Source organism: Musa acuminata, chromosome BXJ3-7, assembly GCF_036884655.1.
Source record: "Musa acuminata AAA Group cultivar baxijiao chromosome BXJ3-7, Cavendish_Baxijiao_AAA, whole genome shotgun sequence".
NCBI classification, from domain to species: Eukaryota; Viridiplantae; Streptophyta; class Magnoliopsida; order Zingiberales; family Musaceae; genus Musa; species Musa acuminata.
Genome location: NC_088355.1, coordinates 39,380,153 through 39,404,951, shown reverse-complemented (window position 1 = coordinate 39,404,951; position 24,799 = coordinate 39,380,153). Strand labels below are relative to the sequence as shown.

Genomic DNA, 24,799 nt, shown 5'->3' with positions numbered 1-24,799 from the left:
ACCGTTTCTCCCCCTTCTTTTGTACTCTATCCCCCCCCCCACCCTCCCCCATTGAAAAGTCGAAAGCAACCACACCCTGTCTCTCCAATTTTCCACTCTACCCCACCCCTAGTCTGCTCCCCTCCTCCTCCTCGCTCTCTCTCTCTCACTCTCTCTCAACCTTGTTATTGTAGTCCCAGCTCCTGTTTTCTTTCGTATATAATGACTCACAGTAAAAACCTAAAAGGAACAACAAAACAGGCTCGTATGTCAGCCAAGGGACTCGTCTTGCTGCCCCTCTTGGCTTCTCTCCCCCAACCCACCCCCACTCTCATTTAATACTACTTACCGGTGTCCATCTTTACTTGACCGTCCTGCCAATAATTGTAGTCCCAACCCATCTCCATGCCTGCCTGTATCTGTGCTCAGTCTCATTGGGTGCTGGTAATGTGATCAGAGTGGCACCTACCTCCTCTTCTCCCTTCACATTTATTGTTCCTCTTTGATGTCCCCATCTCAGGAACTGAATGGTTGGGGAGCTTAAAACCAGTTCCGCCACTTACTGCCACTGCTGCCTATTAACCTTTTGGGCTTGTGCTTTTGCTTTAACCCCCCCACTCCCCACCTTCCAAATCTTCCTCCTCCTCTGTTTCATCTTTGCTAGGTTCCTTGGGGATTTGTGACTTACAAATCAATTCTGCCGCTGATTACTTCCCGGCGTGCTGCTGGCTTACGTGTTCTTGGATTCTTATCTTTACTTCTCGATTTGCTTCTTGCACTATGAGATCTCTTGCCAAGATCAGTCCATTTTGTTTGTTAGTCTTGGCCCTGCAGTTGGTTTACCTGTTCTTTGATTCCTAGGCTTGCTTCTTGATTTGCTTCTTTCCACCCGTTTGCCAAGACTGGGTTTCTTGATCCGGCTGCAGGGGGCCAACTTGGTTTTTTGGCTTGTCAACCCTATTCCTGGTTCACGCAGTCCCACTCCCCTCTTTCTTCGCTTCTTATCCAGGTTGCCACTTGTCTCTGTTGGGATCTCCACTGGTCGCGGTTCTCTTTGATTAAGGCCGTGCTTGAATCTGTAGAGGGGGAGCCCTAGTGTGTTGTGACATGAATTGGTGAGGAAGGACGCAAGATTTGACAGAGAGAGGCAGAGAAGTGTAGTTTGGTGTGAGGAGAGAGTGACAAGAGGAAGGAAAGGGAAAGAAAGGAAAAGGTCACGATAGGGTGAAAGAGATAAGAGCTCAGTGCATAACATAGCTGTAGGGCGCTTTGAGGTGTTGCTTTCATGGACTGGGATCTGAAGATGCCCCCATGGGATTTGGCCGAATTGGATCGTGACGCCGTACCAAGCCTCGGCTCCTTGGTGGCCGGACCAACCGGCGGTTCTGCCCCGCGAAGCCCCTTGGGCGGTCCGGGTTGCTCCATCGATCTGAAGCTTGGGGGAGTGGGTGATTCTGGGTCATCATACAGGTGGAAGGACCACCCCAGGATATCGTCTACGACGATGGTATCTTCATCTTCTGGTCCATCGAAGAGGCAACGGGCTTCGAGCAATGCGAGCCAGAATGCCTCGTGCTTGGTTGATGGGTGCAAAGCAGATCTTAGCAAGTGCAGGGAATACCACCGCCGCCACAAGGTCTGTGAGGCTCACTCCAAGACTCCTGTGGTTCTGGTCGGCGGCCAAGAGCAACGCTTCTGCCAGCAGTGCAGCAGGTAATGAAACAGGAGTTCCTCCGACGTTTTGGTTCACGTAGGGCAGGTTGCTTGGGTCTTTTATGCAGTATCACGGTGGCCCTTCATGCTTATTTGATCTAGGTAGATGCTTTCTATTTGCAGTATTTCGTTGTTTTCTGATCTTGGAACTGCTCAATGTCATAAGGGAATGCCCTTCATCTGTATTCATCCTGTTGAATTCATAGAAACTGGTATAACACGCTTGTTATGTGTAGCAAAGTCTGCAGTATCTACACACATCAATTACTCATAATCTGTTGCATAACTGTATAAAGTTACTGCCTGTTCTGGATCATATTGTTCACTTTTTTAATCGTCTTTTTTGGTTTTCCTTGGTTCTTTGAGTGTTCTTAAGGTTGAGTTTTGCTTCGGGAAAATAAGAAATCTTGCAAAGGGTATTGAGAAAAGGATGGGAAACCTCTAGTCAGTAACTTTAAGATCTAAAATTATGTTTAGAATAATGGAACACTTGAAGAGCCACGGCCACTGGTTTTAACAAGCAGTAAGGCCTCCTTTTGTCTATAATATGAAATTACTTGGAGGGAGATTTTTAAATTGCATGATAATGTGAATGTTTATGCAAACTTCATATTAGTTAATAGGTGTCACTGGATTATTAATCTGATGGAAGTTTGCAGTACAGATCTCATTAAATGTTCATGAAGGACCAACAAGCAACACATTCTGATTGAGATGGTTCGTCTGGTTGCATGAACCATAAGATAATGGTAGACCCTTGAATAGCAAACCCAAAGCTGATTGCACAGCTGAAGCAATTGGATGAATGAGACTTAGATAAAATGCATAAAACTTGTTTTCCAGCATTCTTGAGGCCACTATCAATTAGATATGAAGGATCCAATTATTTTAGTGAATAACACTGCAACTTGTTACTTTGTACCTATCCTGGCACTATTATATAAGAGTATCTTAATAAAGGATAACAAGTTTATCCTGGCATAACCTTTCTCGTGTTCTTGTTTGTGATATTTGATATCATAAATTCATCTGACATTTCTGTAGTTTGATTGATTTGAAGCATTATTTAATCTAACAATTATGACATAATTATTTAGAAGTCTCTTAATGGATCTAACAATATTTATTAGGTACCTTACTTTAATCTCACTTTAGTATTTTGTTTTGAATGTTGAAGAACAGCTTCGTCTGAAGTTGGATGATAATCAGGTTACCTTTTGGCTTATCACTGGTGTATGCAAACATATTGTTGGCTATATCAATTTAACATGGATTTGAAAGTATTTTTTAGTGTTTTTTTTTTTACTTTTGTTTCATAACTTATTTTGTCCTTTTCTGTCTTTAAATCTTTGATTCAAGTATGTATTCATAATGGATATTGTCCATCAAGATGATGAATTCTGTATGGGTTTTCAGTCTCTGTTGCAGTTATCTGTTGTGATATGTTTGCAAGCTTGTACCTATCCGCACCTGTTGTTTACTTATTGCTTGTAGGTTCAATTTTTCTCCACTTCAGCCTCTTATAACTTTTTTGAGGGGATTCTTGCTGGTATAACTTGAAGTTGCCTTTGTGTGTATTTGTTCTCTTTTTGCAGCAAAATGATATTGTTCTCTGAAAACTGGTGTGATAGTATTTTTTTTTTTTGAAGTTTTGGTGTGTATATTTCCATCTTGTTATTTGGCTTATGAAATTGTTCATGCTCCAGTTAAGATCCTTTTTGGTGTCCCAATGTGACTTCTATCTGCTTCAACACATTCTAGAAAACCGATTTCAGTGGGGATTTATTCCTTCAATTTATTCCTGCGGAATTCATTTGCTTGTAGATTTCAATTTCCTGATGAATCAATTTCCTTATCCTGAATAATCTATTCCTGCAGATTTCATTTGCTTGTAGAGTTTGATGAGGTAAAGCGTAGCTGCAGGAAGCGTCTTGATGGACACAACAAACGTCGAAGGAAACCCCAGCCGTGTTCTGTAAATTCAGGTAGCTAGTTTAGGATCACTTAGATTGTGGCATCATTCTTAAAATTTCTGCTTTTTTTCTTAATCTCTCGCTGCAGTTCAAATTTTGTTGCTTATGATTAGACCCTTGTGGCTTAATATTATCTTCTCCAGCACCCAGCTCAAAAACCTGCCAATTTTAAGCATGTGCATCTTTCTACTGTCAATGCCTCTATGATTAATTTCCTTATAATAAGGATGACCAATATATGTGATGTGGCACGATGACGGCTTGCCAGCTAAGGTTGGCAAGGAATGTGCCTCGTGCATTGTTGTCCATGCCATGGAGCTGGTCATGTTCTTATGCAGCATGGACAAAGCTCATTATCGTTCATGCATTTGTCATTGAACAACCAGTAATACTTGAATCTTCTTAATAAGCTGAATTGAACTGACAACAAAGTAATTTTGCAAGCACTAGCTATTTATGACTCAATCGTTCATGATGTTATTCAGTAGTTGCTGCAGTTGCCAAATGACTCCAATGACACCTTAGTAGATATGTAGTAAATGATGTTTGCAGAACTTTGCATTCGTGGCTTGTCTCTAGGGAAGTCTACTCCTAATCATTGACAGAATCAATCGACCTCCTATTGTCCATATAAATTGTTTCTTGCATGTACAGGAACCAAATACTTGGCATACCCTCAAATCTTTCCACCCACCTCAACAGAATCAAACTGGGCTGGAATTGTCAAAACAGAGGACAGCACAGGATATACACAGTGCACAGTTGCAGATCTCATCATCAACAGGAACCCTTTTCTTTCCGACTCTTCTCACCGCTACAGCAAGGAAAGAAAGCAGTTCCCTTTCTTGCAAGAGAGCGAGACCAGCCTCAGCAGCATAAGCACACTTGGATCTTTAGTAGGCCAAACACATTTTATGACAAGCACCATGTCTGGAGTCGGCAGCAGCAGCAACAAGATGTTCTCCAATGGGCTATCCCAAGTACTCCACTCCGATTGTGCTCTCTCTCTTCTGTCATCGCCGACACAGACATCGGGCATCAAACTAAGCCATGGAATGCCATCATCTGATCAAATCCCCATGGCTGAGCCTCTTGTTCCAAGTTTGCAGTATGGCAATGTCACACGTTACTCTCACTCCGCACCAAGAAATGTTTCACCGGTGGAATACTCGTGTTCGGTCATGGGCGACAATCATGTGAGCACCGTCTTGGCTTCCGATGATGCTACCGATGCTGATATCCATTGTCAGAGTATATTTCATATCGGGGATGAAGGCCCCTCCAATGGGACCTCTCAAGCTCTTCCCTTCTCTTGGCAGTAGTTAGGGTATCCTCCGAGAGCTGTCATCGAACAGAGCAGAGTCTCATCATCCTTCCTCTGTCAGGATTTCTCAAGCTACTTGTTTGATGGAGTTCTCTGCATTTAGTTACTGACCATTTCTGGAATCAGTCATCTAGGAGCCTATATCATGGCCTTTGACATTCTGCAACTCACGGTGGCTGGAGCTATGAATTTTGTATTATCTGCTTCTACTCATCTGCAGTATAAATCATTCTCCAAGAAATTCTTGTTTCAGACACATATTTAATGTTTCGTTTTGGAGGATTCACTGATCCAGACTTGGGCTTTCACGGAAGCTGACGAGCTTGGTGTCCTGGATTTGGTTTGTACCTGTAATTGATCGCCCTGCAGTCATTGCAAGGTGGATGGCCAGATCAACTATTCAGAAATATCAATCATGAGGCTTGTAAAATGAGATTGAATCAAATAATGCTTGAGAGCTTCTCTTAGAACGAACACTCACAGATTGGCCATGAAAAGTCAAATCATAAGGTAACGTTCTTCTTTATATCAAATACATTTAAATATCTTCTAGTATTTTTACGAAACTTTCTTTCGTTTATTTCTATCCCTTCCTCCGTGGAAGCTAATCGGCAACGAAGTCTCTTCACGGAGAACGGACGGAAACCAAGCAGATATTTCCGGGAACGTGTCGAGATAAATCCTAAAAGTGAGCCGATATCGCTCAACCTTATCCTCTTTTTTATCCTCGATTTGACCGACCTTTTTTCCTTTTTCCTTTTTTTTTTGCAATAATAAAGCTTTTGTTTACTCTTTTGTCATCACAATAATTAAATAGAAACTATAGAAACAAGTAAACAAAACGACGGAATCGCGTTCAACTTCATTTCAAAATGCCACCATATCAATCAATTCCGTCCGTCTCCCCTCTTCGTCTTCTCCCACCAGCGTTTTAGTGCTCTGTTTAGGGTTTCTTCTTAGAATCTGGACATGACGGGAGGCGACCAGCCATCGCGGCTTCTCTACGAGCTCTGCGCTCTCCTCCTCGAGGTCCTCCGCACCCCTCACCTCGCGCCCCTGCCTGCCGACGCACGCTCGCGGCCACCGGTTGATGCTGCGACGGCGAGGAGGCGGGTGCCGACACGGATGTCACCGGCACGGTTCGCCTCTCTCCTCCTCGGGGCGTCGCTGGCGTTGATGCTCTGCGGGTTCGTCACGTTCCTGATCGGGTTCATACTGATGCCCTGGGTGGTTGGGCTCGTGATCCTGTTCTACTTCGTGGGGATCGTCTCGAATCTGCCCGGGTTGGGAAGGGCCATCCTTAGCCCCGGTAGTGGCCCCTCAAGCCCCAAGGAAATGCCAGGTCAATGTCTCGAATGAACCCGTTGCGTTTTTCCTTTTCCCTCAAAAAATTTCTGCCAATCGACAGGTTACGTATTGAAATATATTTGAAAATAGATGATTAATGTTCTTTTCTCTTATTATATGGAAATCTCTACAGTTACGTATTGAATTATATTTGAAAATTGATGATTAATGTTCTTTTCTCTTATTATATAGAAATCTCTACATGCATAATATTTACTTGTTGTTTCTGCAATTTACTACTTCAGAATAGAATTTTGTTTTTCTTGTCTTGTTAGAATGTTTGGTGTAGTTTATAAATTGTAATTGCATCTCTAAGCTTTCATTATCTTTTGACCATGTTATGTATTGAATTGTTTTGGTAATTGATCTGTTTTTTTTAGTTATCTGCCTTTTTTTTTTGTGACAACTATTTATTGTTGTAGGTTCTTTAAAAAAATGTTCTATAGTTAGAGAAGTATATTCTGTTGTTCAATTACTGCTACTATGATTCTTTTTCTTTTTTCATTTGACATTTCTTGGGCGCATCAGGCCCCATCTAGGGGTGGTAGACCCTCACAGAGGAGGACAGACGACAGGTGCACAGTAGTGTCATTGTGATGGTTTGAACTCTCAACCTGTGGGTGCACATACACCATCAGGTTATGTGCACACATAATATTTTTGCCAACATGTTTTTGCTGTCAGCATTATCCGATCACGACTTTGTCTTCTGAATTCTTCACCTGGATCTTGGAGTTTGCTTCTGCTGTAGTTTACTTAATTTACACAAGAATGAATCTTGGAGTTACAAGCACTTAGAGTTCTATGCATTATCATTAGTGCTTGATGGTATGCTAAGAGAATCAATTTTTAGCAATTGCCTATATTAATGACCTGTGTAAGTAATTACTTTAATCCGACTGATTTTCTTACTGAAGATAGTGTAGTCAGGTACTTTAATATGATATATTTGTTATGCATAAACACATTTTTTTATCTATCATTTTCTGATTCTAACAAAGGAAATTAATATTAGAAAATTTCCTAGGCCTACAATTGGCATATAGATGCATTATTTTGACATTTAAATCAAAGTTCTAGCTATGTAAACTTTGAATAGAACTTGTAGGAAGTTTAGAATATTTTTCTTAAGCAAAAAGGTTTACCTATGCTCTTTTACTTCAACCAAGGATAAAAAATCTCTTGCGAATGTACATAGTTGTTTATAGCCTTATTGTCAAATTCATAGAGTGTTGTAGATACCTCAAATAGGTAGATTTCAAACTATGGTGCAACTACTAGGGATGATATGTTCACGCTACTGCCGCCGCTGCTTGTTGTTGCTGTCGCCACTCGTCGCTCTCGCTGTCGCTCCCATTGTCGCAGCTCGCTGCTATCACTCCCGCTATCGCTGCTACCGTTGCCACTGGCTCTGCTCACCGCTTTCGCTCCCGCTGCTGCTGCCGCTGCTCATTGCTACTGTTGCCACTGTCTCCACTCACCGCTTCTACTCCTGCTCCTGCTCCCGCTGCTCGCTGCTGTCGGTGCCACTGTCGCCGCTTGTCGCTCCCGCTGTCGCTGCTGCTGCCGTTGCCACTGTCGTCGCTCCCGCTCTTCTCAGTCAACACCCTCGGTCTTCCGACTCTTCCCTTACACTCTTCTCCTCTTTCGATAGTATACTGTTAACAGTATACAGTTAACAGTATACTGTATACTGTTAACTGTATACTAATAATAGTATTTATATTTATTAGATTAATTTAATAGCATATTTTTATTTAAAAATTTAAATAATTATATTTATTAATTATATTATATATTTTTATATTTTAGCGCCTCACTTCGCTCAGGCGAGCGCCTAGCACCTCGGGCGTTTTTGAACCTTGGTGCCTTTTGACGCCTAGCGCTTTTTAAATCACATCTTCTGTGTCTTTGTGTCTCACTAACAATTTAATTTGCTTTTGCTTGCACATTTTTGGATAGCTACAAAGTAAAGATGTTCAATCTATTTGCAAATACTTAGAAATTGATGTCATTGCAAGAGTCTTGTGCTTTTCTTTTTCACTTGCATGTCAGGAAAAATATGACCTTAAATGAATGTTTCTCTTCGTGAGAACTCTTCTTATCTTTTGGATGATGTAAGCTGCTTAGTGAAGACTAAGATATAGTTGTTCAGAATATAGCTTTAATTTGTTTTCCTAGAGTGCTTTTGCAGTGTCATGCTAGCAATTGATCCCAAAGCATGCATATTGTTCAATTGCTTATGGGAGTACAATCTGGGACCAGAATGAAATTTAGATATCTAGTGGGCAGGTTATGCGATTTAGGAGGTAGTTTCTGATTACCACTGTTATATTAGGTAAGCTGTAATTTTAAGTGGTCTTATGTAGAAGCCAGGGGAAGAATTGGTTTCTTGGGAGAGAATGAAAGGTAAACATTTTGGATAATCCATATGCTTTTCCGATCTGTATGAGTTTTGTTCAATTGTGTTCATGTGTGTTGTTTACATGTCTGTCCTTCTGTGTGCTGAGAAGAATGTGATGGAAAGGGCCCGATTTGAAGATACAATTCATAAAATTTCTGGAGTATTTTTGTTAAGTAAAACTCACTTCCCTTCAATTGACAAATTTTCCTTGTCGATCAATTTTTTTCCCCTTTTTTGTTGTTTTCGGCAGGCCCACTGTTCTCTAAACTTCCAATTATTTGATTGTGGAGCTCAGACATGCAATAGTTGATACTGCAGATCATGGAGACGGTAACTATGAACCTTCGAGGATCGCCTTGATTCTTCCTTGATGTCAGTTCGATGGGTGCTTGAATCTTGTTTTCATTCTTTTTCCCATACCATGTACCTGTTAGTGTTCCATGGCTGCTCGAGGACCTCTTTGTTGCTGCAGAGTTTGCACATAAAATTAGTTACAAGCATCTTGGATTGGCTGATGCTCCTGTGGGTTGGGTGTCTCTATATGAGAGGCTACAACAAGGGCAGCCATCGCTTAATCTTTATATGATACAGAAGTACATGGTAGATAGAAGTCACCATTTATGGCTTCACACACTTTGTGGTATCAGACCACAATTCATGGCTTTCCATGGAGGTAATCCTGCTGTTGTTTATCACAGTAACTAGAACTGAGACTAATTCATCCATCACTGGGCTGAGCTATATGAACAATGCAATTGGTCTATTATTTAGTTTTTGATGAGTTCTGTCACAATCATATTAGTTACCGGTAAGCTAAAGTTTCTGATGGATTTGTTTCTTTAAGTGATGTATTATGTTATACTTGTTTTAGACAAAATCACACACATATACATTCTTCTAATTTTAATTTTTGCTTAGATATATTTTGATGAAACTCAAAAGCTTGCTGATATGTTCCCATAGTTAATACTTGTAAACGTACAGTAGCATTGATTTCATACACTACTGAGTTTTTTGAGTCAAAAGGCAAAAAAAAAAAAAAAACCATAGATATCATTCTTTTTATTGTAAAATGCTTTCATGTTGAAAAATGGATAACAAAGTGTGACAAGTGCTTAATTATCATATTTCTTCTTATAATGAGTTTTGTTGTGACACAGGCCGTTTGGACGAGTAAATATCGATTGGCACCCAATGCTCCGAAAAAGGTTATATTTTTTTTTGTGAATAATATATAATTGGTTGGAAAATTTCGAGTTATTGTGTGAAAATAGTAATTTTCGATTTCAATTTCATCCATCTATTTTATTGGATTTAAATCTGTGCTTCAGATATTACATGATTTGCTAGCTTTCACCCGTTCGATTCAAGATGGAGAAAGAAAGGAGTAGCGGTTGCCTTCTTCGAGCGTCGTGCGGGTCCCCGGTCCTGGTGGCCCCCGCCTAGCTTGCTCTGGTTGTCCGCATACCGTTTATATACGACTAAAAAATCGACCGTGAAAGTTAATGGATGACGCAATCGACTTGGAGACGGAGTCGTCTGTCTGTTTGCGGGACTCGAAGTGACCATGCTACGCCTCCCCCGCTTTCGCTTTCTTCCCTCGGTAACCCACAAACCCTCGCTTCGATCCGCATTGGGTTTGCGGTGGGCGACGAGGCCTCGAGCACTAATCTTCTTCGAATTCCGCAGTGGATGCATTGGGTTCCGATGCTCTTGTAACTGTAGGCCGAAACAGATGGAGCAGAGTCAGAAGGGCTGTTTTCCCAGTGTTCTTGAGATCACATCACTCTCGTTGACTTGCCTGGAATAACAAAGGTGCCACTTGGTGACCAAGCAAATGACATTGAAGCCAGGATTAGAATGATGATTTCGTCATACATCAAACGTAAGACTTGCATTATATTAGCAGTTTCACCAGCGAATGCAGATCTGGCAAATTCTGATGCACTTCGATTGTCTAGAATTGCTGATCCAGATGGTTAGCTTGTCAGTTGCTCCCCATCTTTTGCTTCATATTTTGTTGGCAGAATATTAAACATGGGTTAGGCTAGCAAGAATATAAGAATATTTTCGAGAGCAAGATTAGAATTGCAAGATATGATCATGAATTAATATTATTTGCTTATAAGAGATTAAGCGAATAGGAAAAATAATAATAATAAAGAGATCAATTTCCTGTGTTGATTTTTTTCTCCTTTAATTTCCTCTATTTTTACTGAAATGGGCTTAAGTATTATATAATTAATGGATGTGAACCAAGTTTCGTCTTATTAGTTCGAACCGATGTGCCGATAGATTGTTGGTATTATACATGTCGCATCGTACCAATGTGCTGAGTGTTGACACAATGGTGAATGTCGATGGCATAGGAAAACCCTAAAAAATATACTAAAAAATAAAAAAAAAAATTAGATTAAGATTTTTAAGTTAAAAATAATTATAAATTTAGTACAATTTAAGTAGAAATATTCTAAATTAGGAAATAAAATAGTGATACATCTTTTTTTCGAACTTTAAGGAGTAACTTTATTACATGTTCTAAACTGTCGTTTTGTTGGTGTTAAATTATCTAAAAATAAATAATTTGAATTATTTGATTTCGAGTTAAAATTTATGATTTAAATGAATGAAGTAGGAAATGGATTGATTGATGGATATGCTTTGTTCTTGTTAAAAAGAGATTAAGAGAGTAGAAAATTTAGAGAGAGTAGGGGAGTGAATGAGGGGTATAAAGGGTTTAAAAATCCTTTGAAATGGTTCAAATGATCAAATGGATCATTCGAACCAAATCAATCCTAGCTATTGATCGGTATCGATCCAAATCTAATAGTTACTGATCGGTATAGATCAATAAAAATTAGATTTTAACTATTTCACGTAGTACATGACCTGAATTTAACAATATGAGGTCATTTATCATAGACCGCTTGATACAAGATGGTTCACGTGTCAATCTCTTATTGAATCAATATGTATTATCGTACCGAGTGTTACACTGTGGCATGATAAACACTGATGGATAAATAAAAAACATGCTAAAAAAAAAATAGTGGTATTAAGACAAGGATGTTGATATGGATATGCAAAATTATTAGGAAATATTGAATTGGAAAAAAATGTTTGCAATCATAACAAGTAGGCTTAATCCTAATAGAGGATAAGATTATAAAAATAATAGTTGAAATAATAGACATATTCAAAGAAGAGCTGTAGACGTTTTTGTTAGACACATTATATTGTTTAGTGGTGTAATAAGATTGCGAGGGCCCTATAATATACAGAGGGTCAACTCATCTTATTTTGACATTGATGTATTCCCAAACATAACTCAAATGGTTGTTAAAGGTTGATATCCTCCTTCTCGAATTATTTGATTTATTTGAATTATTTGATTTCGAGTTAAAATTTATTATCCTCTTCTGTGTCCCCACTCATCGTGCTTATGATGTGGTGGTCTAATTCTCCCTTATCTCTACCTCCGACCTCTCCTATCTCCGCCTCTTTGCCTTCGTTCGTCATTATGGTCTCCATCGCTTTCTCTTCTTCGATAAGATAGACCTTTTTTAAATTTAAATTATATATTATTATATTAATAATTTATTATGAGTAAGCATGTCATGTAAGCAGACTATATGTTTGTCAACTTAGACTTAATGAGAGAGGCTTATATGCTATTTTTTAAAAGTATAAGGGTTATTTTAGATATATAAAAAATTATAAGAGATTAAGTAGTCCATGACCAAAATTATATGGGCTAAAATATATCTTTTTTTACTTAAATTATACTTATTATTATATTAATATTTTATTATGAGTTAGTATGTAATGTAAGTAAACTCTAACGTTTATTAACTCAAACTTGACGGAAGTGGCTTATATGCTATATTTTAAAAAATATAGAGATTATTTTAAATATAAGTAAACCATAAGGGTTTAAGTGGTTTATGGTCAAAAACCACATGGGTTAAAATAAACCTTAACCCTTTGAATTTTTATAGATCTATGTAAACTATCTTACATAGCGATTATAAGATGAAATGCCATAGCATAGATCATGATAATTGGGGAACTACAACTGATGAGACACATGCATAAAAAAAGATGAGGCCCTAAACTCCGATGATAACAAGGTTGCAATTGAGAATTCCCAAGAACAGAGAAAGTTAGCATTATTTGAAGAGACAAGGATAGCAAGAAAGGTGCAACTAATGACTTAGAAGAAAAGAAAGAGGATAAGGAGATGACTTTGGAAGAATATGAAAAGATTAAGAAAGAGAAATGAAAGACCTTATATGCAATGAAGTTTTAGGAGAGAAAGGTCAAAATTTAACAAGGAGTTGCAGTCTATGAAGCAACTATATAAAAAAAAAAGAAAATGATGCTATCTTTGTTAAGTTGGGTTCTGACAAGGATTTAGGAAAAAAAAAGAAGGAAAACACTTATCATGATGAATGAAACAAATAATCAATAAGGTCCTAAAGGTAGCTAAAAGAATTCTTAGATATATCAAGGGAACTCTCAACTATGATATTCATTATAAACAAATAAAAGATTTTAAGTTATATTTTTATATTGATATTGATTGAGCTGGTGATGCAAATGATAGAAAAAACACTTCAAGTTTTGTGCTTGGCCTTGGCTTAGGTGTAATTTCACATATAACAAAAAAACAAAAATGTATTGCTCTCTCAAACTCTAAGAAGAGTATGTTATGATTACAAGTATATGTCACATAATTTAACTCTAAAGAATTCTAGCATATCTCAAAGAAAAATAAGATGAATTAACTAAAATCTATTGATAAATCCTATTTTCCACAAAGCGCACTAAACGCATCAAAGTTCCATATCATTTTATTCGTGAATTGATTGATAAAGGAGAAATTCATATAGACTATTACAACTGGAAGATTACCTTGTCGATGTCTTTACAAAACTATTAGCGAAAAAAATTATTTTTTTCAAAAATAACTTTAAGTTGTAACTATTTTGAATTAAGAGGGTGTGATAAAATTAATTCAAATAGTTAGAATTAGATGAAATAAAAGATTAAAAAAATTAGATTAAGATAAATAAAATTAAGCACTGCATCGGAAAGAAGCCCATCAACTGTGTTTGCCGAAGAATGCGATGAGGCCGTCGTAGACGACCTGCTTGGCATTCACCCCCATCACGAAGTCCAGATGTGCGTACTCCTTCACCAGCTGAGCCACGAGCTTGTCGGCGTCATGGTTGCGGAGATCTTTCAACAGCAGCTGCACGTCCTTGACGTCCGACAGCATGTCACCGCCGCCGTAGCTGAGCAGCAGCGGCAGGTGGTGTGGAATGTTGGGCATGTGGTACTCGGGTGGGCTGCTCTGCCCATACGCAACCATGTTGGCCATACTGCTCCCGTAGTCGTATTTTGTTATCACTCCACTTCTGATCGCTGTGAGTGGTCAAAGAAAGTTTTACATACTCTTTTGTGAGAAAGAAATCTAAGTAGCTCAAATATATGAATGATATTTTGGATTTGTATCAGACTGACTGACTGACTCTGTAAAAAATGGACGAGTGTCCTCACGGATGTCGGCTGGAGTTCATACTTCAAGTACATGTCAACAGTGGAGTAATTGAGGCAGCAGTTTGGCCCTACATCCAAAGTGAGTGTGTGTGTGTGTGTGTGTGTGTGTGTGAGTGCAGAATAAGGAAGGAAAAGCCATTACACATATGTAAATTAATTGAAAGACTACAATAATAAATACATATATGATTAAAGTCAAATCAAACATATGTTGCGGGCGGAATATTATCAGCGGAATAATTTGTGCGTACCTGTGAATGATGCCATAAGGTCGTAGCAGTTCACGCCCGGCATAGCGCAGACGAACTCCAAATAATTGGTTCCGACTGCCCTGCTTATCCATTAGGGAAGACAGTTGAATTAGAAGGAAGAGCTTTAACGATAACATCACTCAATGTATGGTCGGTCGGTCATGTCGATAAGGCCTCTGATGCTTTTGTCAGCACATTTTCTTTTGACAACAACAAGAGGGATGTGTTAGTTTACGTACCCTTTAGGATCAAATTCTCCCACTCCAAGTGCTCCCAACATCTGCAAGAAAAAGCAAGAAAGCTATGACACACCTCTGGACGTAGGTAAATTAGAAGAAGATACTGTGTGTAGCTTCCTCCCTCCCTTGATGACAGAAAAATTCAAAGAGTGTTGTGAACTCGTTCTTACTTCTCCTGAGAATGCGCTGCCTGCAGCTCTCCCGATTGGAGTTGTCATGTAAGTCAGATAGGCCACCGGAGTCAAAAGGGCAGCTGACTTGATCTTATCCACCAGCTTCCCCTCGGAGAATGCTGATAGAGCTGTCAGAGTTCCCTGTAGCATCATCCAACGTCAGTCAGTTGTTGTAGTTGTAGTGGTGGCAGTAAGTAGCAGAACATACATGCAAAGTAATTCAAAGTGGAAGGAAGAATGACATGTTTGGCATTAAAGTACGAAAAGTCTCCTACCATGGAGTGACCAACATAGTGCAGCTTCCGCCCAGTTTTCCGGAATACAAAACCCACAGTGGCAGGCAAATCAAAGCTGGCCAACTCATCCCATGACCACGCCCAATAAGCCTGCGAGACAACAACAGGATGATGAACCTGCTCAAGACTTCATAATCAGCATTGTAGAGAAGATGACCAACCGGGTTTGATGTATCGAGAGACTCATGGCGACGGCTCCACCTGGTGCCCCTGCCGTGTGTGATCCAGACATCGAATCCGTTGTCTGCAAGTACGAAAGCCAGTGATTGTTGAGGTGGATTCAGAAGCCATGTCATCCCGTCCTGCCATCATTCATCCATCATGCGTCGATAATCAGAAGAAGAATGACGAAGACGACAACGTACTGTACGTACATGCATGCATGGCAACACATGCAGATTGCTCGAGGAAACGTACCATGAGGACTCCATGTTGGAGCAGCACAGGCTGCCTCTTCCCCGCGCTGCCGCCTCCTCTTCCTTGTGGGATCCTGTGCATTGTCAGTATGTACCCATCTTGCGTCTTCACCTGCAAGGGACGCAACGCAGCAAGCTTCAACCACTCATGCCATGCCCGCATCAATCATCCATCCACATTTATCTGCACTCGGCTACCTCATATTCTTGGCACTCGTAACCCTGAGGGCTCACCACGGCGGTGCACACGCCGTCATCCGGAGGCTCGAGGCTCTGCAGCAGCTGCCGTCGTCCCTGAGCTCCGGCCAGCTCGCAATGGAAGCCCATGGAGAGGACGAAGGTGATGACGAGAAGCCAGCAACGGAATCCCATGTTGGAGGTAAGCCAAGGATGAGATCACCTACTTCACCAAGGATTGGCCTTGTTATAGTGAGGAGGGTGAGGAGGAAGTCGGTGAAGGATGATACCTCGTTCATGGCCTTCTTATAGGGCGGAGGAGGAGGAAGGAGATGGAGAGGGTGATCTGTGCAGGCAGTTGAAGGGTGGTGATGCGTGATCTTCGCTACTTGTTACTGACAATGTTATGGCCTTTCACAACTACATGTAACTGTACAAAAGTAGAAAAATAGATTGTTGTTGTGTGCAATACAAGAAGTCGAACTAAATTTAAACTCTTCACCTCTAATGTGAATGACATGCCGTTTAAAAAGGCCCGCATAACATATTATTAGGCAAATTCATGCAAACGTGATAGAAGAACATTGAGATCACGGAAAATGTCACAAGAGATTGTGTCTTCGGAATGAAAATAAAAGATACTATTGGTAATGGATCATGATGACACTCTAATTTTAGCTGTGAACCATTTGTTTCTTTTTATTCAAAACTTTTTATTGGTGATAGGGTGATGATATTCCTACCTAGTGAACTTGTATAGTGCATGCTTTGAGTGTCATGATATGGTCTGTCATGTATGCCTCGATGATAGGATAGGAAACCTTATGCCTCAATGATAAAATATATCATGTATGTCTTGCTATGTACGAGGCCTAATAAAGCAGATGCTCTGAGTGTCACAAGCATGTATCAGACGGATCCAAGCTTGGAGCACTGGAAAACAGTAAAGTGTATCCTTAAGTACTTGAGAAGAACTAAGGATCTTTTACTGGTATATGAAGGTAATAGCCTCAAGGTTGAAGGCTACACGGACTCGAGTTTCTAGTCCGATATCATTGATAGCAAGTCGAATTTGGGGTATATGTACACCATAAATGTAGAAGTAATATGCTGGAAGAGTTTCAAGCAAGATACTATTGCTGACTCGACTACAGATGCGGAATACATTGTTGTGGCAAAGACAACAAAGGAGAGAGTTTGGATGAAGACATTTATAACAGATCTGAGCGTCGTGCCAACTAGCAAGGAGCCTATTCCCGTATATTGTGACAACAATGAGGCGATTGGTCAAGCGAAGGAACCAAATCTCATCAGAAGTCTAAGCACGTTCTAAGGAGGTTCCACCTGATCAGAGCGAATGTGAGCCGAGGAGATGTAGTAGTGGAAAGAGTTACATCCGAAGATAACATTGCAAGTCTATTGACAAAACTGTTATCACATATTGTCTTTAAGCGTCACAAGGGTCTGATGGGGATCAGACACATAGGTGATCGACTTTAGGTCAAGTACGAGATTGCTAGTCATAGGTGTCCTAGAAGCCAATTACGTTAGTGATGACACGTATAACTTGACACGCAGTCTTTTTGCTTAATATTATTATTTGATATTTTATCACTTTATATTGTTTGTAGCTTGAATATATTGTAATGTCCATGGATCTATATAATGGGAATCGGATCGTGATGAGATCATGATAATGAGATCGATTCACCTTTAAACATAAATCCTAAATAATCCCGGTCATAGGTTGCTAGAGACGGACATCAAGATAATCGAATAGGTCGGTGTGCTGTATACTCATCTATATGATGGATGCAACTGGTCTCATAGCTACTCGTGTGGGGACACTAGGGATACATTACAAGTGCTCATTTAAGAATGAGTTCATTGATTGATATGCTTACGGAATGCTAGATGGTTGATGATATCTTATTGTCTGACATCGATTCCATAGTCCTAGTGGTGTTTCTGGTCCTTAGACTTGAGGCACCAAGAATGTCTTGTATAAGTATTTTATTCTTTTATACTAGACTTATAGGTTTGGAGGTTCTAGATCTAGCACAATCGGTCATCGGGAGTGGTAGCCAACCTTATGAGGATAATTAACTATTAATAGAGGATCATCCACTGTCGGTATTATGAGAAGAATATCTCATATGTTCTTGCTTAGACAAATCTCTAGTTAGGATAATTCGAATTGAAAGAGAAAGAGTTCTCCGAGGGAATTCGATTAAAGCGAGACTCGAGTAGAAACCGTATGGGTCTGATAGCACCATGCCCGGTATACAATCTCTGGGATATTAGATAGATGATAGACTATATGTATACGGTAACCGAGGATATACTGGTCCAATGGATTGGATTCCCCTATATCGTCTGGGGACTACGACGTAGTGGCATAGTACATCCACAATCGATGAATTGAGTGAATTATTATGGAGATAATAATTCACTGAGCCAGAAGGAGTTTTGACATGTATGATTCACGACCAACTTGATATTGGGCCTAGAGGGTCACATACATATGGTAGGCGTTGCAATGAGTAGAGGTTCGGATATGAGATATCCACCGGAGCCCATATCTTATTGGATATCCAATAAGCCCATGAATTATTGGATTCTATAGATGAGATCCAATAAGAGCCTATGAGAGATTATTGAATAGAGATTTAATAATCTAAGAGGCTTGGGTAGTCGGATGGAGATCGACTACCTAATAGGACATGATCCATTAGGGTTAAGTTGACAGAGGACCTCTATAAATAGGAGGGAACTAGTGGTTCATGAGCTAGAGCTTTTTTGGTTGCCTCTCCTATTCTCCTCCCCTTCTCCTCATCAGAGCAGGCCTGGAGTTTTGAGGAGCATCGTCGTAGCCCTACTTTGTGGATCATCGCTAAAAAGTAGGTCGCTTGACTTTCTTTACCCTTCCTAAAGATCTATAGAGATTCAGGGATATACGATCTCTCTAGGTAACATAATCTTTCGTATACGCAGTTTTCGGTTTTTGCGTATCAATCTTCGCACGACGACGAACACATATTTGGGAATTTGAGGATTTTATTTTTCTGTTCTTCCGCTGTATATATGATGTCGCCCTCATATTTCCTTACGGTCAGTTCCCTATAAATACATGTATTCTTGTAAAGAATAAAAAAAATATTTGAAAGTGAATTTTAATAAAACAACTACTTTGTTTTTTTACAACAGAGAACAAAAATGTCAATTTATTTATTTTAATCATATATTATTATAGTATCATAAGAATACTTTTCACAAAGTTAAGTTATATTATTCCATTAGATTTTTAATGAGGTTTCAAACCTTTAAATCACACGTAAAAACATTATCGATACAAGATAAGAATTATTTGACTATGAGAAAGGAAGAATCGTAGAAGACTAAAGGTCGATAAATAAAGAATATATCAAAAAACAGCAAAAGATTTGCTTGGTTTAGTATTTTTTATTAACATCTTCGAAAGAAAATTAAAATTTTCATTATCGTATTAAAATTACTAAGGTATTCTAAAGTGTTTAAATCTCGTGAATATTGTCGACTCTGTTGCCCAATGGATAAGGCGCTGGTCTACGGAACCAGAGATTCTGGGTTCGATCCCCAGCAGAGTCGTGTGAAATCAATTTTATTTTATTAATTTTTTTTAGTGAAAATACATCTATTTTTGGATTAAATTAAATATATTTTTTTATTTAAATAAAAGCTGGCTTCTTACCTGGCCATATAGATTCATGGTGTGGCAGCACCATGATTTGAGATGTGCAAGCAGGCCTTTCGAGGACTTCGCAGCTGTTCAATGCAGCATAGGCCATAGGGTTTGCAAGATCTCAATGCAGCAAATTATGAGAGATAATGGACATCATCACTTGAGCTTCTTGTATACACACAGCAGCTACCAACCAACCATTCGATGCTAGTCAAATCATTAGAAGTTGTTTATCGATACTTTTTTTTTTCTATCGTTTTGGCATTATAATGAGGATCGATGTATCACAGGAGCACTATCCAATAGACGCTTTGAATGAGTGACCTAACAAGGATGCTCAGATCTCCATCGATAGCACTTTTGCCTTTGCCTAACAAGGATGGAGCACTTTCCAGTAGACGCTTCGAATGAGTGACCTAACAGGATCTCCATCGATAGCACTTTTGCCTTTGCCTAACAAGGATGTCCACCCCAACGATAGTAGATGACTTCTCGATCCTACCAATATAGACTTTACGATTAACTTATCGAGATTAAATTCTTTTGGATTTCAATGTTAATGATTGCATTGATGATATCTTGTTTCACTTGGATCTTGAGAGTGAATAATTCTTCTCAAACTTTTGGATCGAGGGTTGGATTCAAATATCTAACATTTGGTCTAGCCATAAGTGATAGACTCGATTGCAAGTGTGAAACGAGTGCTAGTTTGGTTTGATCTTCTTCTACGGTAGCAGTTGCCTTATATCGATTCTGATTGTTCTCCTTCCATTCTTCAGAAAGAGTTTAGGATGATCCTTCTAATATTTCTCCTGTGTATGGCCTATAATCATATAGTGAACACAAAACAAATACATTAAAATAAGTATCAAAATTAATCTATCAATTAGTTTAACACATTAGCACTGATCGAGCCTTCGCAGGTGGGTATGTTGATGTGAAACACAATACGAAAGGGTCGACTCCTTGCTGCAATGTTTCGCTTAGCAATGTATTATTTGCAATGTTTCTTGCTTGGGACTACGGTAACCAGCTTTCCTCGTGGCTACCCATATTTGGTTTCTTATTATAAGAAACTTATCTTCGAATTAAACCTTGCCTACAACAATCAAGCAATTTGGCCATGTTATTTGCCAAGGTAGAGGCAACAGCTTTATAAAAAAAATACTATACACCAACATGCATTTTTATTGGAAAACAAACTCATTCCTCACCCTCCACACGCACCAAAGAAGACATGTAGCACTATAGATCAACCCAAATTTATCACCAATCTACTTGTGTTATGATAGATACTGTTTCGATTGACGACGACTCATCGGATGTGATGCCACTTAGTAGAAGCTGAAACGGTGGAAAAGGGATATAGCATGGATGCCGATTCGATTGGTTAAACATATGATTTATTATACGGAGATATATGATTTATTTCTCTTTCATCTCCCTTCGTACATGAATCTCCCGCGGAGTGAGTGCACAAAGAATGTCAAGTCGGCAGCAATCGCGTATAGTTATAATATTAAGCACTGCAGCGGGAAGAAGCCCATCAACTGTGTTTGTCGAAGAATGCGATGAGGCCGTCGTAGACGACCTGCTTGGCATTCACCCCCATCACGAAGTCCAGATGTGCGTACTCCTTCACCAGCCGAGCCACGAGCTTGTCGGCGGCGTCATGGTTGCTGAGATCATTCAACAGCAGCTGCACGTCCTTCACGTCCGACAGCATGTCCCCGCCGCCGTAGCAGAGCAGCAGCGGCAGGTGGTGTGGAATGTTGGACAAATGGTACTCGGGTGGGCTGCTCTGCCCATACGCAGCCATGTTGGCCGTACTGCTCCCGTGGTCGTATTTTGTTATCACTCCACGTCTGAATGCTGGGAGTACTCAAAGACAGGTAGGTATACATACACTCTCTTTGTGAGGAAGAAATCTAAGTAGCTAAGGTATACATAATATTTTAGATTTGTATCAGACTGACTGACTCTGTGAAAAATGGACGAGTGTCCTCACGGATGTAGGCTGGAGTTCATACTTCAAGTACTTGTCAACAGTGGAGTCATTGAGGCAGCAGTTTGGCCCTACATCCAAAGTGAGTGTGTGGGTGTGCGTTGCAGAATAAGGAAGGAAAAGCCAATACACATATATGTAAATTAATTGAAGACTACAATAATAAATACATATATGATTAAATTCAAACCAAACTTATGTTGCCGGCGGAATATTATCACCGGAATAATTTGTACGTACCTGTTAATGATGCCATAAGGTCGTAGCAGTTCACCCCCGGCATAGCGCAGACCGACTCCAAAAACTTGGTTCCGACTGCCCTGCTTATCCATATTAGGGAACACACTTGAATTAGAAGAGCACATTTTCTTTTGACAACAAGAGGGATATGTTAGTTTATGTACCCTTTAGGATCAAATTCTGCCACTCCAAGCGCTCCCAACATCTGCAAGAAAAAAAAACAAGAAAGCTATGACACAGCTCTGGACGTCGGAAAATTAAAGAGGAAGATAATGAATGATGTAGCTCCCTTGATGAGAAAAATCAATCGAGTGTCGTGAACTCGTCGTTCTTACTTCTCCTGCGAATGCGCTGGCTGCAGCTCTTCCGATCGTAGTTGTCATGGAAGTCAGATAGGCCACCGGAGTCAAAAGGGCAGCTGACTTGATCTTATCCACCAGCTTCCCCTCGGAGAATGCTGATAGAGCTGTCAGAGTTCCCTGTAGCATCATCCAACGTCTGTCAGTTGTTGTAGTTGTAGTGGTGGCAGTAAGTAGCAGAACATACATACGAAGTAATTCAAAGTGGAAGGAAGAATGACATGTTTGGCATTAAAGTACGTAAAGTCTCCTACCATGGAGTGACCAACATAGTGCAGCTTCTGCCCAGTTTTCCGGAATACGAAACCCACAGTAGCAGGCAAATCATAGCTGGCCAACTCATCCCATGACCACGCCCAATAAGCCTACCCGACAAACAAAAGGATGATGCTCAATACTTCATAATCAGCAACGTAGAGAAGATGACCAACCGTGTCTGATGTTTTGAGAGACTCATGGCGACGGCTCCACCTGGTGCCCCTGCCGTGTGTAATCCATACATCGAATCCGTTGTCTGCAAGTACGAAAGGCAGCGATTGTTGAGGTGGATTCAGTAGCCATGTCAACCCGTCCTGCCATCATTCATCGATCGTCAATCATCATCATCAGAATGACGAAGAAGACAACGTACCCTGCATGCATGGCAACACATTCAGATTGCTTATGGGAACGTACCGAGAGGACTCCATGTTGGAGCAGCACCGGCTGCCTCTTGCCCGCGCTGCCGCCTCCTCTTCCTTGTGGGATCCTGTGCATGGTCAGTATGTACCCGTCTTGCGTCTTCACCTGCAAGAGACGCAACGAGCTTCAACCACTCATGCCATGCCCGCATAAATCATCAATCCATCCACGTTTATCTGCACTCCGCTACCTCATATTCTCGGCACTCGTAACCCCGAGGGCTCACCACGGCGGTGCACACCCCATCATCCGCCGCCTCGAGGCTTTGCACCAGCTGCCGTCTTCCGTGAGCTCCAGCCAGCTCGCCCTGGAAGCCCGTGGAGAGGACGAAGAAGATGACGAGACGCCAGTTAAAGCAACGGAATCCCATGTTGGAGGTAAGCGAAAGGTGAGATCACCTCCTTCACCAAGGATTGGTCTTCTTACGGGGAGAAGGATGAGGAGGAAGTGGATGAAGGATGAGACCTCGTTCATGGCCTTCTTATAGGGCGGAGGAGGAGGAGGAGGAAGGAGATGGCGAGGATGATCTGTGCAGGCAGTTGAAGGGTGGTGATATGTGATTCTCGCTACGTGTTAACAGCTCTCAAAAACTGGCATTTAATCCACCCAAATCTTATTCTATCAACACTTTAAGACATAAAAAGTCATATAATTTTCATATTCCGTTGGTCTAATTTTGTTGTTTTTGTTGTTGTTGTTAATGGTTTGTTGTTGTGACCTTTTTTCACAACTACATGTAACTCCACAAATATTGAAAATTAGATTGCGGTTGTGTGAAATAAAAGAAATTGAGGTAAATTTAAACTCTTCATATTTTTCAGTGAACCATTAGTTTACTTTTATTCCAATTTATTATTGATGATAGGGTGATATTCCTATCCAGCCCTACTCGTGGTAGCCACGTTAGTAGAAAATGACAATGCCAAGCCACTGAAAATATGCCATGTCGGTCGAATCCAAATATTTTTTATGCATTATAAATATTTCCCTATCCATAAGAACAAATCTATATAAGTCAGCTTCGAACACATTTATCGAGGTTTGATTGCTTTCCATCTCTATTACTCATGTCACCTCGAGAATTTAACTAAGCAATCGGAGGGATCATATCGAAAATCTCATTCGACCTTCATTTTTTATAGTTTGCAACCACCTCAAGCATTTGGTAGCTTCTCAAACGAACTTGATCCTTTATATTTCCCTATCTTTTATAGAAACAACTTGCTGCACTTGGTTTTTGCCCTATGCTTCCAACTTATAAGACAACTTTGATGTCTCATCGAGTGATAGTAGACTTTTCCTCGATGATAGTGTCCTCTTCGAGGGGCTTCTCTTAATCGATCACCAAATCTTTGATGGATGGTAGCATCTCGCTTGGCTCATCATCTAGCATTGAAGGCTTGAACAACATTAAGTTCTCAATATTCACAATTGAGTATATCTCCATGGAGGGCGATAACTTGAGTTGGCATGTATTGTCTCCGATCCTCTTCAAGACTTTGAACGATCCATATTGGATGAGCTTTAACTTCTTTGCTTCACCTTTGAATCGTTCATTCCTAATATATGGCCATGCAAGGTCTCCTTCATAGAATCATCCTTTGACACATTGTCGATCGTGTCATTCTTTATATTTCTATTGGCTTCGCTAAAGTTGCTTCTCAACCTCTTCATGCACCTTGCGAATGTTCTTTAAAAAATTTCGGGCTTGTTGAATTGCATTGCTTTTATGGGAGGTAGTTGATTCTAATTCTATCGTAAATAGCAAAACAAAAAGTCCTTGACATAAATAACCCAAACATATCTCTTAATGGTGACTTGCTAGTAGAACTATGCACTACCCGATTGAAAGCAAACTGATGGTATGGTAAGCTTTCATCTCATTTCTTTAGGTGTCAGAGTTGTATCCTCAAAGGCGTTGAACCATAGTGTAGTTCAC

At 40.1% G+C, this 24,799-nt stretch overlaps 4 protein-coding genes and 1 non-coding gene across 11 annotated transcripts; 3 read left to right on the top strand and 2 right to left on the bottom strand.

The window, feature by feature from the left end:
* The first annotated feature begins 167 nt into the window (after window positions 1-167).
* Window positions 168-5,419, top strand: LOC103992589 (squamosa promoter-binding-like protein 16). Its single transcript, XM_009412364.3, has 3 exons — window positions 168-1,692; window positions 3,571-3,677; window positions 4,320-5,419. Exons 1-3 carry the CDS (start codon window positions 1,265-1,267, stop codon window positions 4,985-4,987), a joined length of 1,203 nt encoding a protein of 400 aa, XP_009410639.2. The 5' UTR covers window positions 168-1,264; the 3' UTR covers window positions 4,988-5,419.
* Window positions 5,369-10,924, top strand: LOC103992588 (uncharacterized). 7 transcript variants are annotated; one of them, XM_065160255.1, is made up of 4 exons: window positions 5,369-5,499; window positions 5,937-6,331; window positions 9,059-9,948; window positions 10,072-10,924. In XM_065160255.1, the coding sequence occupies exons 2-3, from the start codon at window positions 5,959-5,961 to the stop codon at window positions 9,109-9,111; spliced, it is 426 nt and encodes a 141-aa protein (XP_065016327.1). In that variant the 5' UTR covers window positions 5,369-5,499; window positions 5,937-5,958; the 3' UTR covers window positions 9,112-9,948; window positions 10,072-10,924. The 7 variants fall into 7 exon arrangements, with proteins under 7 accessions (XP_065016327.1, XP_018684920.2, XP_065016325.1 ...); XM_018829375.2 differs by lacking the exon at window positions 5,369-5,499 and adding an exon at window positions 5,596-5,677; XM_065160253.1 differs by lacking the exon at window positions 5,369-5,499 and having other exon boundaries at window positions 5,695-6,331; window positions 9,059-9,413; window positions 9,901-9,948.
* A 2,919-nt stretch (window positions 10,925-13,843) lies between these two features.
* On the bottom strand, window positions 13,844-16,049 carry LOC135642959 (triacylglycerol lipase 2-like). The gene is made up of 9 exons (XM_065159440.1): window positions 15,876-16,049; window positions 15,679-15,789; window positions 15,423-15,563; window positions 15,241-15,351; window positions 14,963-15,106; window positions 14,793-14,833; window positions 14,554-14,633; window positions 14,275-14,370; window positions 13,844-14,167 (listed from the first exon to the last, which is right to left on the bottom strand). The coding sequence occupies exons 1-9, from the start codon at window positions 16,047-16,049 to the stop codon at window positions 13,845-13,847; spliced, it is 1,221 nt and encodes a 406-aa protein (XP_065015512.1). The 3' UTR covers window position 13,844.
* Window positions 16,050-19,408: 3,359 nt separating this feature from the next.
* Window positions 19,409-19,481, top strand: TRNAR-ACG (transfer RNA arginine (anticodon ACG)). Its single transcript has one exon. It is a non-coding gene; the product is annotated as a tRNA-Arg (tRNA).
* Window positions 19,482-21,121: 1,640 nt separating this feature from the next.
* On the bottom strand, window positions 21,122-23,230 carry LOC135642958 (triacylglycerol lipase 2-like). The gene is made up of 9 exons (XM_065159439.1): window positions 23,051-23,230; window positions 22,855-22,965; window positions 22,611-22,751; window positions 22,434-22,544; window positions 22,156-22,299; window positions 21,985-22,025; window positions 21,821-21,900; window positions 21,556-21,651; window positions 21,122-21,447 (listed from the first exon to the last, which is right to left on the bottom strand). The coding sequence occupies exons 1-9, from the start codon at window positions 23,228-23,230 to the stop codon at window positions 21,122-21,124; spliced, it is 1,230 nt and encodes a 409-aa protein (XP_065015511.1).
* Window positions 23,231-24,799: the final 1,569 nt, after the last annotated feature.